Below are 16,743 nucleotides of genomic sequence, written 5' to 3' on the forward strand. Positions count from 1 at the left end.
TACCTTTTTTTTTTTTTTAGAATGTATTTTTTTATTTTTTATTGTTTTTTAACGTTTATTTATTTTTGAGACAGAGAGAGACAGAGCATGAACAGGGGAGGGGCAGAGAGAGAGGGAGACATAGAATCTGAAATAGGCTCCAGGCTCTGAGCTGTCAGCACAGAGGTCCGACGCAGGGCTCGAACTCATGGACCGCGAGATCATGACCTGAGCTGAAGTCGGACGCTCAACCGACTGAGCCACCCAGGCGCCCCTACCTTTTTTTTTTTTTAAACTATGTGTTCAGACTTACAGCTGTCCTCACAGTACATCTCCATTTTGACCAGCCACATTTCAAATGCTCACAAACCACATATGGCTAGCACGTGGAACAGGATGACTCTGGGATGTTTAATTTTTTTTTTTAACTTTTATTTATTATTGAGAGACAGAGACAGAACATAAGCATGGGGGGGACAGAGAACGGGAGAGACACAGAATCTGAAGCAGGATCCAGGTTCTGAGCTGTCAGCACAGAGCCCGACACGGGGCTCGAACTCACAAGCCATGAGATCATGACCTGAGCTGAAGTCGGACACCTGACTGACTGAGCCACCCAGGCACCCCAGACTCTGGGACATTTTAGATGTAGATTAAATTACCCAGTAAGGTTACTGACATTTTGTGATTATTAACAACACTATACCAACTATATGATTCCATATGGACTAGTGAAAATGTCTTGCTTGAAACGAGGAAAACATTAACATTCCACAAACCTGACAGCCCAGTTCCAGTTCATTTTTTGTTTTACCCCAGTAAATGCTCCTTGTCCGTTTCCAGCTATAATGCTGACGAAAGATCTTGAAGCTTCAGGTGAGCATCTACAGAGGATGGGCTCCCTCCTAGTTAGTAATTCATAGATTTTCCTCCCCATTTAAAAAGATGTCTGCCTGTATGATCTCCAGTCTTCATTTTGCCATCATGTAGCCATTTATATTGTAAAATAATTTATGGGGTGTAAGACTTTCCTTTCTATTTTCATACACTCTTTCAGAAGCATCAGGATTGGTGGTGGTGTCCCTACAGATGGAGGTTGTGGAGCTGGAGTGATTTGTCCTTGGCTCAGAGCCAGAGTTTCTGACTCACATTTTCTCCACTCTACCAATACTCTTTTGCCTATAAAATACATTAAAAATATGGCAGAATTTCCATGCTTATTAGGAGGGAAATGTAATTTTTTTGGTTTTGCCTATTTCAGTAGCATTCCTGTTTATCAGTGAGTAATGGGTGATTTGTTCCTTTCCTGTTTTCTTTTCGGAGTTGAGTATCAGACACTCCTGACGTATTGTGACAGAGCCCCTAGTTGGAGACCTACTAGTTTATATTAGAATATTCTACGTGGGCTGTCTGCTGCAGAAGTTTTGAGAGAAGTTAGCGGTATCTCTTCACTTCCTGCTCTAGGCAGCTGGAGGCTACTATTGGAGCTGGTCAGAGGGCTCCACCCCGGAAGAATGGCCCATAAAACGCATAGAGTAACAGTAGCGACAGTGAGAGCTGAGCCTTGCCGAGTGAGCCAGCCCCTCTGTGCGGGTAGAGTAATCTCATGCGTTCCAGGTTTCACTTCTGTCATTTCATGCCTGATGAGAGTAAGGTGACTTGCACACATTCAGCTGACATGTTGAGGGGTAGGAGGTGAATATGGACAACGTCCCCTCAGATCCCTGTGCATCACCATTCACATTTATCGGTTGGGGAAGCCGAGGCCTAGAAAGGTTCTCCTGGCTGCATAGCTAGTCATACAGCAGGTCTCTGAACCTGGGACTCAGTTCTGAGAGTTAGAATCCGTTCTTTTATAAAGTATCCAAGTCTCTTGGTTACTTTGCTGTCGTTGGGATGTGGGAGAGCTGGGATCTGGATCGACTGATGTCCTTTCTCTTTTCTAGATTTGGGCTGCAAATGCTGGCATCACAGCCAGTCCTCCCACTGACCTCATCTGGAAGAACCAGAACTCTTGGGGCACTGGTGAAGATGTGAAGGTGATATTGAAAAATTCTCAGGGAGAGGTAAGGCCATTTTGTCAGCACTACCACAGTGTATGTTCCCCTTGAAAGTTCATTGTGCAAGATGATTTCTCTTCAGAAATCACATTGAAGTGGGAAGTAGTTGATTGCTTACACCAGACCAAGGCCGCTCAGTAAATCCAAGTGAAGCTGACTTCAGATTTTAGGAGTGAAGTAGGAATGTATTGTGGACACTGAACATACAGGACAGTAGTTCTGTCTCCACTGCCACTGGCTTTGTGACTTTCGGCAAGTTCCTTTACTTTAGTCTTCTCATTTTACAGTGGAGATGATAAAGACAAGTAATATAATTGTGATGGTATTAATGGGAGGAATACAATATAAATGAGATAATCATTGGGAAATGCTTGCAACAGCATCTGGCCTCTGGTGACTGCTTATGTTTTCACCTTGTTGCTCGCTCAGAGTGTTTGTGAAACTGTGAGTTTGAAGACCGTGGAGTGTACATCTGCTTGATATTTCTATTTTTAACATGTCTGTCCTAGATTCTTATCAAAGAACCTTACCTACCTGTGCTGTCAGGTAAAGACACCCCTACCATATGTGCACGTGCACGCCCACCCAAGAAGTGGGAATCTGCGGAGGAAGGAGCGGTTGCAGGCCAACTCGCAGCAGCCCCTTAGGGCTTCCTTCTCCGCCGCTGTAATGCCGAGTGCAGACCTCTCACCTGTACGGGGCTTGTCCGGTTGGCCTGTCTCATTACAGTAATCAGCACAGCACATTGAGGGTGAGGACCTACGGTGAATTTTCTTGGCACATATTTCAGTAAGAATTTACTGGATAAAAAAATTTTAATTAAACGTGGGCCTTCCCTTGAGTTCAGAGAAATAAAGTAACACGTTTGCGATGCGGGTGTGGGGTGTTTGCATCAGGAGCCCCGTGCCGTGCCACCTTCCTGTCTGTCTCTCACTGCACACATGCGCTGGTGTTGGGACCGCTCTTCACATGAATTCACGGTCTGCTGGATGAAGAGTGCCCTTGATCTCAGACTGAGAGTGGTTCTGATTCACCGTAGACCTCAGTACGGTCGTGTGAGATTTCAGGGCACGCGTGAAGAATTCCCCTCCAGGTCCTTGGCTAGCCTCTCCGGTGGGGGCGTAGTTGACACTTGGTGTTGCTCACTCCGTCTTCAAGGTGTTGGATCTTCTCCGCAGGAGAAAGAAGAGGCTTCTTGCCGTCAGCACTTTGGAAACTTTCCCAGGGTCGCTGGGGCCGCCACCCAAGTGCTGCATTCCCCCGACACCTGACATGGGCAGCACACGTGACACTCTCACAGTGTTGCCGAAAGTGGCGATTTGCTCAGGTTGAAAAGCACCGTTAGAAGGGGCCCTGGCAGATGAGATGGGCTTTTGTGAACCATGGAAATCCAGTCATCACCTGTGTACCATTCTTTTCTCTGTGAAAGCCTATCTAGTTAGAGGTGGTCTTATGGGAAGGTATTTGGAATGTAGCAGTTTAAAGCCCACAAGATAGAGTGACATGTGAACAAAGCAGATCCCGTGACTGGGGTCAGGCTTGAAGGTGGTATTACAGTGACGTTTCGATAAAGCTGACTGAAGCTTTGGTTTCTCTGCAGAACTTAAACCATTGAATATTAGATTATTTGCTTGGTCGGTTTTGTTCTTTTAACAAACTTCTGTCTTCTGCTTGCTAGGCTCTATTTAAAGTGACTTTTGTCAAATGAGGAAAATAGGATGAATACAGTTTCTATTTTTGTGGTTGCCAGCCAAGTAAATTTGGTATTTATTCGTTAATTCTGAAACCGTGTTTATTAGTAAATTCCAGACCATATTTGCAACAATCCATAATCACTACCATAAAGACCATTTTTCTGTAAGTTTGTAGGTAATTGGCATGTCAGTTTATTTTTTTACATATATTTTCTTCTTGCCTGAGGCATTGGAAATGTCAGAAAACCCACTTAAACCAACCCTCCTGGGAATATCTGGGCTCACACACCCAGAAATCCAGCAGTAGTGGACTTGATCCAGGAGTTCACTCACTGTCACCAAGGATCTTCTTTGTCTGTTTGCTGAGCGTCTCTGTGGTTGATGTGGGATGGGTGCTGGAGTTCCTGGAAGTGCATCATTCCAGGTTGGCTTTTTGTGGGAAGGAGCCTCTTTCCCTGTGACATTCCCATCCTGGGCTTTACTCTCCTCGTACCAGCATGGCTCACAGGCTCCCTTCTAACCCGGTTCCTGGAGTCAGGAGGACAGAGCTTGAGTATTCTCTCTCTAGCAGCTTGATCCCCTCTGCTCCTTGTGACTCATTTGTCCCATCTCCATGGGAGAGATGGGTACCCAGGTGAAATTGGGGACTGTCACTGAGAAATGAGGGAGGAGGTGCTAGATGATTAAAAACACCAAGTGTTGACATGCTAAAATGTTCTTCTGTGAGGGAAATAAGAAATAAAAAAGTCTCTACCTTCTGGAATATAGTCATAACTGAAGCTTTTATATATGTGAATGATTGCTTGTCTGTACAGAGATACCATAGTTTAATAGCTCCTCCATCGAAAAACAGCCCTGTAACATTTGCTGATTTCTGTGCTGTGGATATCCCATACTGTCACTGTGGTGTTTCCAGGATATCCGCATGTCATGACTGAGCACAGTTGGCAGAGGTGAGCGCATCAGCTGGTACTGGCTGGCTTCAGTGCATGCCTGAATAGTGTACCTTTGTGTGTGCAAGGCTTAACAGGGACAGACTCCTAATACATTTTACAGAGAGGCCATTTATATGTGTCTTTCAGGGCACTTGATAGGGTTGGATGAGAGGAACTTTTTGGATAAAGACACTTATTAGCGCCTTGACTAATAATTTCCTGGGCCCAAACCTTCCAACGATTTTTGGTTCTAAATGTGTTTTATGATTTTTCTATCAATTTTTAGACATTATTTAGTACACTGATTTTCTATACAGGCCTTCTGCATTGGATTATTTGGTTTTTAAATGTCATCACATGAAAGGTGCTTAACAGCAGGCTTATATTAAAAATAACTAAAGGGGCACCTGGGTGTCTCAGTTGGTTAAGCGTCCAACTTCAACTCAGGTCATGATCTCACAATTCGTGGGGTCGAGCCCTGTGTCAGTGACAGCTCAGAGCCTTGGAGCCTGCTTTGGATTCTGTGTCTCCCTCTCTCTGTCCCTCCCCTGCTCATGCTCTGTCTCTCTCTCAAAAATAAATAATAAAACATTAAAAAAAAAAAAAGTAGTTAATGTGAGGGGCACCTGGGTGGCTCAGTTCAGTGTCCAGCTCTTGATTTCCGCTCAGGTCATGATCTCATGGGTTCGTGAGATTGAGCCCCGCATTGAGCTCTGTGCCAAGAGTGCAGAGCCTGGTTAGGATTCTGTCTCTCCCTCTCTCTCGGCCCCTCTCCCACATGTGCTCATGCCCATCCTCTCTCATTCTCTCCCTAAAAATAAACATTTTTAAAAAGTAGCTCAGGGGCGCCTGGGTGGCTCAGTCGGTTAAGCGTCCAACTTCGGCTCATGTCATGATCTCACAGTTCGTGGGTTCGAGCCCTGCATCAGGCTCTGTGCTGACAGCTCAGAGCCTGGAGCCTGTTTCATATTCTGTGTCTCCCTCTCTCTCTCTGACCCACCCCTGTTCATGCTCTGTCTCTCTCTGTCTCAAAAATCAGTAAATGTTAAAAAATTTTTTTTTTAAATAAAAAAAATAAAAATAAAAAGTAGTTCAGGTGAATTAACTTATAATTAACTTAGTTGGGCAAGTTCCTGCTTACGGAGTTTCACATTTGAGGAAAATAACGTCACATGCTTTAAGAATATTTGCAAGATGAGGTGTATATGCTTGTCACGTGCTGCCTGAGCTGGAATGTGAGAATTCTGTAGCAGGGTTTCTTTGACTTTTCTTGCCTCGTTTTAGGATGAATTGTGGAAGGCTGGGTACTCTGAGCACTTTTTGAGAATTCTTCTTCTATTTTGTATGCCGCCATCCCCCAATTGATATGTGACTTCAAAGAATTATAATTGATGTAAGGCTCACATGCTTTTTTGTTAGTGCTGATTTGGTCAGAGCACGCTGATGTTTGTGAAGTGGCTGTTCGTGTACCTGAGCACTGACTGACCTCACAGAGTTGAAGTTTCCAGCTGAGACTCTCACTCTCCGTCTTCCTTGGCCGTGTAACGTAATCAAAATTCCCCACAAAACACTAGTGTACTACCTTGCTTCATTTATGAGATAGATCCCTGGACATAAATTTAAAGTTGAACTCTGATTTGTAAGACAACCTTCTTTGGTTTTCTTTCTCTGCTATTTTAAACGAGCTGGTTGTGTGTTAAATTCCAGATAAGCTTTTACTGACGGAATTTTAGCATCTTTGTCTGTGGAGTTATCCTTCTTGAGTGACCTTAGGACTTGGTACAGAATAAAATGAGATGCTCTGCAGCAGGCTGTAGGACACTCATTTACTTGCTGCCAGATCGTCAGGTCAGCCTCTTGCTTACACACAAATACTGCTGTGCTGTGCAAGTCAGCGTTCTCCACAGGAGAGGCATCTGTACTTGTGCCTCTCAGGAGAAAATGGAAACGGTGAATGATGAAACTATTTTCTGTGCAGAATACATTGGAGCTTCACTGGTGTGTTATTAGTAAATGGCGCTCATCCGTCTTGGTTCCATTTCCTGAGAGGAAAGTTGTTGAAGGTGGACTGTTGCCACCATGTTGCCTCCGATCACAGCATTTGGCCTTCAGCTTCATTTAATTCAGAATTTCTTCAGTGCCTTCTTTTTGCGAGGAGCCGGGACCTTGAAGCTGCATTCATGTTGAGTGTTACAAAGAGTCTCGTGTGCCAGATTGTTCACAGAGTTCTTAGTAAGCGAATGGGATCAGAAGCATTGGAATCTTTGCAGCCGGTATTTCAAATTGGATACCGGTAGCTCCTCTGTGGGGAATATTGAAAATCTAACAACTGCTACTAGTCGTGTAAAATATCCTGTTCACTACCTAAAGCTATTGATGAAGCACTTTCTTCTTTTTTAGAAAATAATCCCTGATGCAGGAAAGGTGCTGTTTCTAAAAGTTAAGCAAAGATAAGTTCCCTCTCCCCAACTGCCTTTGCGATAGTTATGACGTTGACTTAAAAGTTACTCTTGTTTTCAGGAGGTTGCTCAAAGAAGTACAGTCTTTAAAACAACCATACCTGAAGAAGAGGAAGAGGAGGAAGCGGCACCTGAAGTGGTTGTTGAGGAAGAGATTTTCCACCAGCAGGTATCACTTTAATATATATACTTAAAATTTTATTGAAAGAATTACACAGAAACCAAAATCAGCAGTGGATTTGGTCTTTTTCCCTATTACTTGAACCAGATGAGTGATTTGCCACCTGGGGTTTGTTTTTCCCGAGGGGACATTCAAGATAGTACATTAGAGAGTGTTAGAAGAAAATGATAGCACTTCTTTAAAACAATTTTTTTCTCCTTATATCCAATTTCAGTTTTTATCATGTTTCATAATGTACATAATATGCAGGACATGTTGTGTATCACTTATAAATAAGTATATATGGGTTGGAATGCATGCTCAAAATTATTTACTGGAGAGTTCTGTGATAGAGGTTTATTTTAGATCACTAATTAGAGTGTCTGCCTATAAACTTAAAAAAGCCAGAGTAATATTCTACTGCAGTGGGAAACAAAAATTCTTGCTATATTAAATTCCAAGGGGCGCCTGGATGGCTCAGTCGGTTAAACTATATTAAATTCCAAATCATCTAATTATAAGATAGATTTTAGCTGATGCTTGGGCTTTTGAGAGCCCTTGAAATAAACTCCAAATTTGATTTTAATTAATTAAATTGGAATTATTAATAAGTAATAAGCCTTCAGTTTATAGTCTCAAGCTGTTTGAGTCAGGTGATTAATCAAAATTCCTGCCCTTATCCTTATAAGACTTTGTTTCTATGTTTCCAGCTTTATAAGTCGGTTCATTTTGCTTCATTGGCCCCAGTCCTACTCCGAATAAACGTTCTCTTAGGTGGTTAACCCCCAGGGTTGAGAACCACTTGATGGGGGTTGTATGAGGTAGAACGAACTTTGGGATACTTCCTAATACATTTTGGAGGACTGTTCAAGAACAGCTACTTTAGCCTTAACTTTCACAAGAAACCAGGACAAGATCCATTTCCTGCCCCCAGTGGGAAGCATTATAATGAGTGGAAGTAAAATAACAATGTAAGAGATATCTCAAGGTGGCAGAGAAGGGGCTCAGAGTATGATTTGTAGCAGGTCGGATGCTGGAGAAGACTGTCTAGGCCACCAGAATTGTTGAGAAGATCCCTGGGAGTATGCTTGTCCAGTAATTTGAAAGTTGGGCAGTTATTTGGGTATCAGAAGACCCACAGTGGTGTTTGCATTACCTGTTGGCTGCATTAACATACACCCCAAAACATAAGTGACTTAGAACAAGTGTTTCTTACTTGACTTGATTCTGTGGTTTGACTGGGCTCAGCTGGGCAAGTCTTTTGCTCCATGCGATGGAGAGAAAGTTAATGACACAGTTGTATTCAGCTGGGATCTTGGCTGGGGCTGGAATGTTCTCCTTGTTTCTCTCCATGTTGCTTTATCTTTTTTTTTTTTTTTAAAGTTTATTTATTTATTTTGGGAGAGACTGAGATAATGTGAGTTGGGGAGGGGCAGAGAGAGCGGGAGACAGAATCCCAAGCAGACTCCACATTGTCAGCACAGAGCCTGATGCGGGGCTTAAACCCACGAAACCGTGAGATCATGCATGACCTGAGCTGAAACCAAGAGTCGGACACTTAACAAACTGAGCCACCCAGGCGCCCCCACGTTGTTTTATCTTTTGGTAGTTTAGCTGAAATCTTGTTTATAACATGGCAGCTGGCTTCCATAAGGGGGAGAAAGAGAGCACCAGATCTCTTAAAGGCTAGGCCCATATTCTCTTAGACAAAGTGCGTCTGTAGGCCATCTTCAGCCATAGGCAAGGGCAAATAGTCCTCAGCTCTGATGGGGAGGAGTGAGGCAGAGAACCTGCGGTGATCTTCTGTTCACCACAAAGGACGTGTCAGGATGTCAGTGTTAGGTGTATCTGTCCAGTTGTATCGTAGGATACACGTCATACATAGATGAAATGGGAAGCTTTGGTGGTAAGTGTGCATTCTGGGCTGCCTGGGCAGAGAGCTTCTGCACACGTTGGAGCCAAGGAGATGCTAATACTAATCTGCAGTTGACTCCAGAAGGGAGATTAGAGAGACACTGAGGGACTGTGAATGGAGGTTCATTAAGACCTAGTGACTGAACTTGAGAGGGGAGAGAAGAAGAAGGCAGATGTGTGAGGCGTTTAGCTTTGGTGATCAGAGTATATAATGATGTCAAGTTTTAAAAGAGGGAAGATGGAAGGGTAGATATTTTGAATTCTCATTAGAGAATGGGTCCAGTGGCCTTTCGAATTGATAAGGTTTTTTTGGTGGCCTTCGAGAAACCAATTTCAGCCCAGTCTGGTGGTGAGTGACAGGTCCGACTGTGTGGTTTTAAGGAATTAGTGCGTGGTGAAAGACAAGAACAGAGAGAGCCATGTTGACTTCACGTCTGAGGACGATGCCGGAGCCTGTGCTTTGGGATGTGCAAGCAGAGGACCCAGCCGGCTGGGCTCCCTGATGTGGTTGTTCACAATGGAGCCTGCTGACCTCCTGTTTTCGGTTAGAAAAGAAGGTTCTTTATTGAATAGTGACTTTCAGCCTTAGCTGCATATCATTAAATACTTAGGGAGTTTTAAAATTATATATAAATAGATATACTTCCCCACTTAAATGAGAAATTCTTATCTAGAGACCCAGATCAGAATTTTTTTTTTTGAAGCTCTTCAGGATCTGAATGTGCAGCTGGAGTTTAGTGTCACTGTTGTGGAATTTGTTGGAAGAAGTTTATAAGAGGAGGTTAAAAATGAGAAAATGATAAAGTTTCATTTGAAGTTAGGTAATACGGTTTTGTCCCATCTCTGCCTTATTTTAAAGTGCTGTCCTCCATTTTCTTAGCACTGATTTTTCTTTCTGCTTTTCCTCGTCAGGGAACCCCAAGAGCATCCAATAGAAGCTGTGCAATTATGTAAACTTCTCAAGTCAACGGTCTTCCTCAACACAAAGAAATACGGTAATCCTTACCAACATGCAGTGCAGAGCCTTCTCAGAAGCACAGAATATTTTTATATTTCCTTTATGTGAATTTTTAAGCTGCGAATCTGATGGCCTTAATTTCCTTTTTTGACACTGAAAAAGTTTTGTAAAAGAAACCATATCCATACACTTTGTTGCAAGATGTGAATTATTGACACTGAACTAACTGTGTACTGTTTGGAAAGGGTTCCTCAAATTTTTTGACATTTTTTTGTATGTGTGTTTTTTTAAGTTCTTACAAGAAGGGGACGGGAGGGTAAATAAACCACTGTGTGTCTGGGTATAATTTGAAGATTGCTCCATCTAGATTAGCAATCTGCTCTTGATTACTCTCTGCTATATATAACGGTGCTGTGAGGGGGGGGCATTTTTCAATATATCAAACTTTTGTACTGAATTTTTTTGTAATAAACAATCAAGGCTACAAAAAATTTTTTTTAATAGAAAAGAGAAATTTTGTAAGAAGGCAATATTAACCTAATCATCATGTAAGCACTCTTGGATGAAGGATTCCACAAAACTTTGTTTTATGGTTACTTCTCTTAGATTCTTAATTCATGCGGGGATAGCGGGTGGGAGGGACGGGTTTCTCTTAAAATGCATTAGCTGTGTTTTTAAAGATAGTGTAACTTGCTTTAATTTCCTATGATACATTAACAAATAAAAGCTGTTTTAATATTAATTGGTCTCTTTTAACTTTAAAAACCTGATTTGGGGGGAAGAAGAGTATTGTTTTACCTGTGCTTTTCATAAAAATAATTTGGCTTCTTGTTTAACGTAGATGTTTCTTGGGGTGCCTGGATGGTTCAGTCGGTTGAGCATCTGACTCTTGATATCGGCTCAGGTCATGATCCCAGGGTCGTGGGACTGAGCCTCGAATTGGGCTCCATCCTGAGCATTCTCTCTCTTTCTCTCTCTCTCTCTCTGCCTCTCCTCCACTCGCACTCGCTCGCTCTCAAAAAAAAAAATTAAAATAAAAAATTAAATAAACTAGGTGTTTCTTTAAGCTTTGATAATGAGGAAACCACAAACCACTCTGAGGTCTTTACCCCTCCTCCCCCTTTCAGTACTCTGTCTTCATCAATAGCAGTAATAACAATAATAAAAGTAATAATAGGGGCACCTGGGTGGCTCAGTTGGGTAAGCTTCCGACTTCAACTCAGGTCGTGACCTCATGGTTCTTGAGTTTGAGCCCCGTGTCGGGCTCTATGCTGACCGCTCAGAGCCTCCTTGGGATTCTGTGTCTCCCTCTCTGTCTCTGCCCCTCCCCACTGTGCGCTCGTGCTCTCTCGCGCGCGCTCTCTCTCTCTCTCAGAAATGAATAAACATTAAAAAAAATATTAGTAGCTTATGTTTTGGGGTCAGATACCGTGCTCAGTGCTTTATATTTTTTAGCTTATTAACAATTAGACCTTTCAAAATCTCCTTTAATAGGAAAGTCAAATGGGAACAGGGACAGTGGCAGAAGACACTGAGGAAGATACTCCTTTTAAAGGGAGAAGAGGGAGAGAATACTCTTCTAGAATCTAGTTTTACCGACTTATAGAGAAAAGATATCCGTAACCGTACCTGTTAGAGGATTAAGGTATGAGTGATGTGACAGGGAGGCCATGTGCTTATGGGGTGGCTTTGTCATGTATAGTGGTAATCTAGGGTGTCGATTGTTAGGGGTTTGGGCCAGTTTTGTCTTGCGATTGCTTTCTCCAAGTGTGTTCATCTTGTGGGAAGTGGAATGCCTGCACCATCCGTCGAACGAACAGATGATAAATTTCGGAAGCCAGCCCGGAGTCAGTGTTTGGTTTTCCCTTAAAATATTCCTGCAGTAAGCTGCGCAAAGACTCCCGGCTTTCACTGGAAAATAACTCACAAAGTCTCAGAATTACTGTGCCCTGCAGATTTACTGCATATGCTGGTGCCATCACAGACACAAGATAAATGCCGGGCAAGATACGGTGTCAGGTGAAGCAGATAAAATGATAACTTCTCAGCACAGATTTGTCTTCACCATGAGCGTGGCACTGCAGTGTGCAGTCAGACTCGGCTTTGACAGATTTTGCCACAAGATGGGGTTCTTGTCATCAAAATGCACTCAGGGTACTTTCCTGCTGGGTAAGTCAGGTTCTAGAAATCAACCCTTTTTAGTAGGTGGGCACTAAGAATCGACGGCTGTGACACGGAAGAGTAGTAGGTACTCCGGCGACGTAGATGCACGTCTGGTGATGTAGGGGAAAATCTGGGCCCCTGTACCCACGCGGTTTGGTGCCCTGGGTGTGTTGCAAGCAGAAGCTGGTGGCGTTCACTTAGTCTGACAAAGGTGAAACTCCAGGTTCTCTGAAAACGAGCTGCACGTGTATCTGTTCCCACGGAGCAGGAGAGGCAGAGGGCCCGAGCACCTGCCTCCTGTGTATGCTCTGTGTCTCCACATCCACGGAGCTTTGGGATACATTTCTGGATTACTGACCTGTTTTACACCTGGCATGAGGTTTCCCTTCCGCTTTCTCTTTGGTTTTCTGGTCTCACCCCTGTGTTTGGACAGGGATTTTTTTTTTCTTTATTCTTTCTTTTTTTTTTTTAAATTTCTCTTGTGGGTAGGTCTCCTCTCTGTTCTTCACTGAGAAAATTCTGGATGCTCCTATTTTGTTGAATATGATCTCTTTCCTGTTTGCTGTTCTTCCCTTCTGGGGTTTCTTTTAGATTTTTTATCGAACCCATTCTCTTTCATATCTTGTGGATTTCTCTGTGTTGTTGTATTCTCAGTAATTTCTTTCTATTTATCTCTGTATTTTTTATCCTGCTCATTGAGTTTGTAATTTCTATACTTTTCATTTCTGGAATTTGATTTTTTTTCAAATTCAGCTCTTCACTATAGTTCTTTTCTTCTTTTAAAGGGTCATTTTAGGCACACTTGTATGGTTTCTAACATATTTTCCTGAGTTCTTATGGAGAGCCTAATTTGGTTTGCCAAAATGGTTTGAGAGCCAAAAATGGTTTGCTTCCTCATGGGGTTTTTAGATTGTGAACTTCCCTTCAACAGGTGTTTATTCTGTGAGTGGTTTGTGTGCCTAACATACAGGGTAGTTTGGTGCTTTTCTGTTCCAGCTCCCCAATGATGATAGTGGATTGGACCTTTGTTGCTGTTTTCTCATCTGGTGGTAGTGAAAAAAAATCCACTTGGATGCTGGTGCATGGGTATTCTTTATTTCTCACAGGTAACTTCCACATGCTCCCCCTTGGTCTGCATCAGAAGTTTGCCATTGGGGTGCCTGGGTGGCTCAGTCAGTTGAGTGTGCGACTCTTGATTTTGGCTCAGATCACGATCCCAGGGTCATGGGATTAAGACCCTTGTCTGCTCTGCGCAGAGTGTGAAGCCTGCTTGGGATTCTTTCTCCCCACCCCACCCCCCCCCCCTCACTGATGCGTGCACACGTTTTCGCTCTAGCAAAAAAAAAAAAAAAGTTTGCCTTTGCTCTGGGTCTTTGGGCTTGCTGTAATGGGAGGTGTGGGAGCACTTTCTGGTTCTGAACCTTTTGCAACCAGCTCCCTTTTGGGTAGGTCCTGTCCTTGCATGGAGTTGTGCCCTGTTTCCTACCCCCACCCCCCAGCCTCCATCCTGAAAGTTTCCATTTCACACTCTGAATTCTTGTTCCTTTATGGCACCTGGGCATTTTTGGTTCTCATTTTAAGCCTGGCTCTCTATTAAAACAAAGATTACAGGTTATCAATTTTATAGTGATAGAAGGAGCCCCTCCTTGTCAGTTATTTCCTCATCACACACCAATACAAGCATGTGCACATTGATTTGCCTGTGTGTATGTGTACGTATTTTATGAGAGATGCTGATTCTAAATCATGTTCCCTTTGGTTTCAGTTTCTCACCCACCATCCCTTTCATGGAATCTTAAATTACAAAGGAACTTATTTGAATGCCCTTTCTTTTCCCGGCCAAATCATATGGAGGACAGAATGACTTGGGCCCCTTGAAGCAATGTTCTGGTATTTCCACGTAGTTACCTAGGAAAGCCCAGAATTCTGAAACTGGGAATACTCCTTCCCTCCCTTGCCAGAAGAAAAAAAAGGCACAGAAGGACGTAATATTTAGTATTCTGTGTTTCTGCCATTTGTCTGTCTTACTAGGGAGACTTTCAGAACCAAACTGATGGCAGCAAGGAAAATATTTAGGCAAAACACAAGTAAAACTCACAGGAGTTGTTTTCAAGGTGTTGTGGAGGGAGCTTCATGTGAGCACGCTGAACGGGAAGAATAGTTAATCAGTGGGGAATGGATGCAGCTTGGCTGATCTGGAGGGTCATGCAAAGAGAAGGGCAGAGGATCATCGTGGAGGCTGACCAGTCACCAGTTGGCCCTGGAGACCGGCACCGGACCTAGAGTGCGAACCCGCACCCCTTGTCTCATTTCTCTTACATATTTGCCTTCACTTTTAACAGCACAGTAAATCCTGTCTTTTGCTGACTTTTCACCAGAGGCTAAAATGCACCTCTCAGTTCAAGGAGACAGCCGGTTCAGTAACTTAAGTAACGTTACAACGATAAAGCACATATCCACCCAGATTTATTATGTGAGTGCTTCCTCCACCAATCTGAACTGGAATTCTCAGTTTAAGTGTCAGCCAAGTTTGCTCTCAGAGAAACACAGCTCTTGTTCCATTTCAGGAGTTTTTATACCTCCTTTGGCTTTGTAGTGCTTCAAATGGGCCCTGGTGTGTGGAGCCTAATGGTTTCTATGAAAATTTCTTATACCATTTTCTTAAACATTGCTGTTGGTTTATTTGATTTAGAATAAGAAAATCCTCACTTGCCTTCTTAAAAATGTTTACTATCTTTGAGAGAGAGAATGCAAGCAGGGGAGGGACAGAGAGAGGGGGACAGAAGATCCAAAGCAGCCTCCGTGCTGACAGCAGCCAGCCTGATGTATGTGGGGCTTGAACTCACGAACCATGAGATCATGACCTAAACCAAAGTCAGATGTTCAACTGACTGAGCCGCCCATGTGCCCCCACTTGCCTTTTAAGCCTCCTTACATGATGCACTCAGCCCTCAGAGTGGGTGTCCTAATCCTCTTGGCCCTGTCACATCCACCAGGCTTCACTTTCCCCACACATCCAGCATTGGGGGCAGATCTCCCCATGGAACTGTAATAGAGTGGAGGTACCTACACCAGTATTTCTTTTTCCTCAGTGTTTGTAATACACTCTGGGTAATTATTTTCAAAGGGTCTAGTTTGTTGAATACACCAGAGTCTTTTTTTTAAATTTATTTTAATGTTTATTATTTATTTATTTATTGAGAGACCAAGCACGTGAGCGGGGGAGGGGCAGAGAGACGGAGACAGAGAATCTAAAGCAGGCTCCAGGCTCTGAATTGTCAGCACAGAGCCCGACACAGGGCTTGAAGCCATGAACTGTAAGCTCATGACTTGAGCTGAAGCCAGACGATTAACCGGCTGAGCCACCCAGGTGTCCCCATCGGAGTGTTTCCATAACTGCCTTCCATATAGGCCTGTGTGCCGGGACTTACCTTAAGCTCCCAGTGTTAGCTAGAGTGTCCACAGTGTCATCAGAGGGACACGGGTGTCCTGTGCTGAGTTGGTCTCATCTGGCAGAGGCTGGCTTTCTAGTTTAGTGGCTGAGCGTGGTCTTCAGAGGACTTGTTCATTGTCTCACTTCCCCAAAGTCTGAATCCCAGAACCCTTCTTTTCTTTTCCCTTCTTTTTCTCCAGGCTCTCCATTTGAGCCAGGGAGAGTCCCAGCTCACACCACCCTTCACCAAAGGCTACTTTGTGGCCCAGCTGTTGGCCACTGGAACATTGTCTTCCCAAGCCTGGGATTGTGAAACCACCCAGCCTTCCTTCCTCTTTGCTGCTAGCTCCCCCCCACTCCTTTGTTACCTTCCAGCCAGTGTCAAGAGGGGACTGAACCCAGGCTAAATGTGGAGCCAAAATTTTCCTATGATTCATTTTCTCAGTTGCTCTTTTCTTTTAAGTCTTTGTCCTGCTGAGAGAAAAACTGGAAATTTGAACCTTAGAAAAAAGGAGCTGAAAAGTCTTGATTAAGTGCCTGTTGTGTAATCATCCCTCTACTGGCACCGAGGGGATGGTGGGTCTGGCCCAGACTCAGCTGCAGCTGCGGGCCACCAGGAACAGTGCTTAGGTTTATAATATGGGAGGGGTCCTTGGGTGGGGAAGGAAAGGTTTGGGCACAGAGAGGCATGTTTGGGAGGCTCAGGGTGGCCTCCTGCCAGAAGTTCCTACAGGAGCCTGAAGCAGGGCCCCTGCCTGTGTCATGCACCTGGGAGACTAGGGACGCAACTAAGAGAAAACAGCAGGGACAGGGTTCTGGAAATGCAGTGTGGCACATCAAAGATTTCCTTACTTAAAAAAAAAAGTTTTTGTTTTTTTTTAATTAAAAAAAATACTTATTTTTGACAGAGATACAGAGCATGAGCGGGGAGGGGCAGAGAGAGAGGGAGACACAGAATCGGAAGCAGGCTCCAGGCTCCGAGCTGTCA

The 16,743-nt window shown here is 43.7% G+C and overlaps 1 protein-coding gene and 1 long non-coding RNA gene across 2 annotated transcripts in view; one reads left to right on the forward strand and one right to left on the reverse strand.

The window, feature by feature from the left end:
• The window catches only part of LMNB1 (lamin B1), a 57,579-nt gene extending 46,681 nt beyond the window's left edge, over positions 1-10,898 (forward strand). The window contains exons 9-11 of the mRNA XM_030317200.1: positions 1,926-2,045; positions 7,189-7,296; positions 10,114-10,898. Of these exons, the coding sequence (XP_030173060.1) occupies positions 1,926-2,045; positions 7,189-7,296; positions 10,114-10,155 (270 nt within the window). The 3' untranslated portion in view covers positions 10,156-10,898. The remainder of the gene's footprint in view (positions 1-1,925; positions 2,046-7,188; positions 7,297-10,113) is intronic.
• Positions 1-16,009, reverse strand: part of LOC115515407 — a 31,503-nt gene extending 15,494 nt beyond the window's left edge. The window contains exon 1 of the long non-coding RNA XR_003969246.1: positions 15,754-16,009. This is a non-coding gene — a long non-coding RNA (uncharacterized LOC115515407). The remainder of the gene's footprint in view (positions 1-15,753) is intronic.
• Positions 16,010-16,743: the final 734 nt, after the last annotated feature.

Source organism: Lynx canadensis, chromosome A1 (genome assembly GCF_007474595.2).
Source record: "Lynx canadensis isolate LIC74 chromosome A1, mLynCan4.pri.v2, whole genome shotgun sequence".
Lineage (NCBI taxonomy): Eukaryota > Metazoa > Chordata > Mammalia > Carnivora > Felidae > Lynx > Lynx canadensis.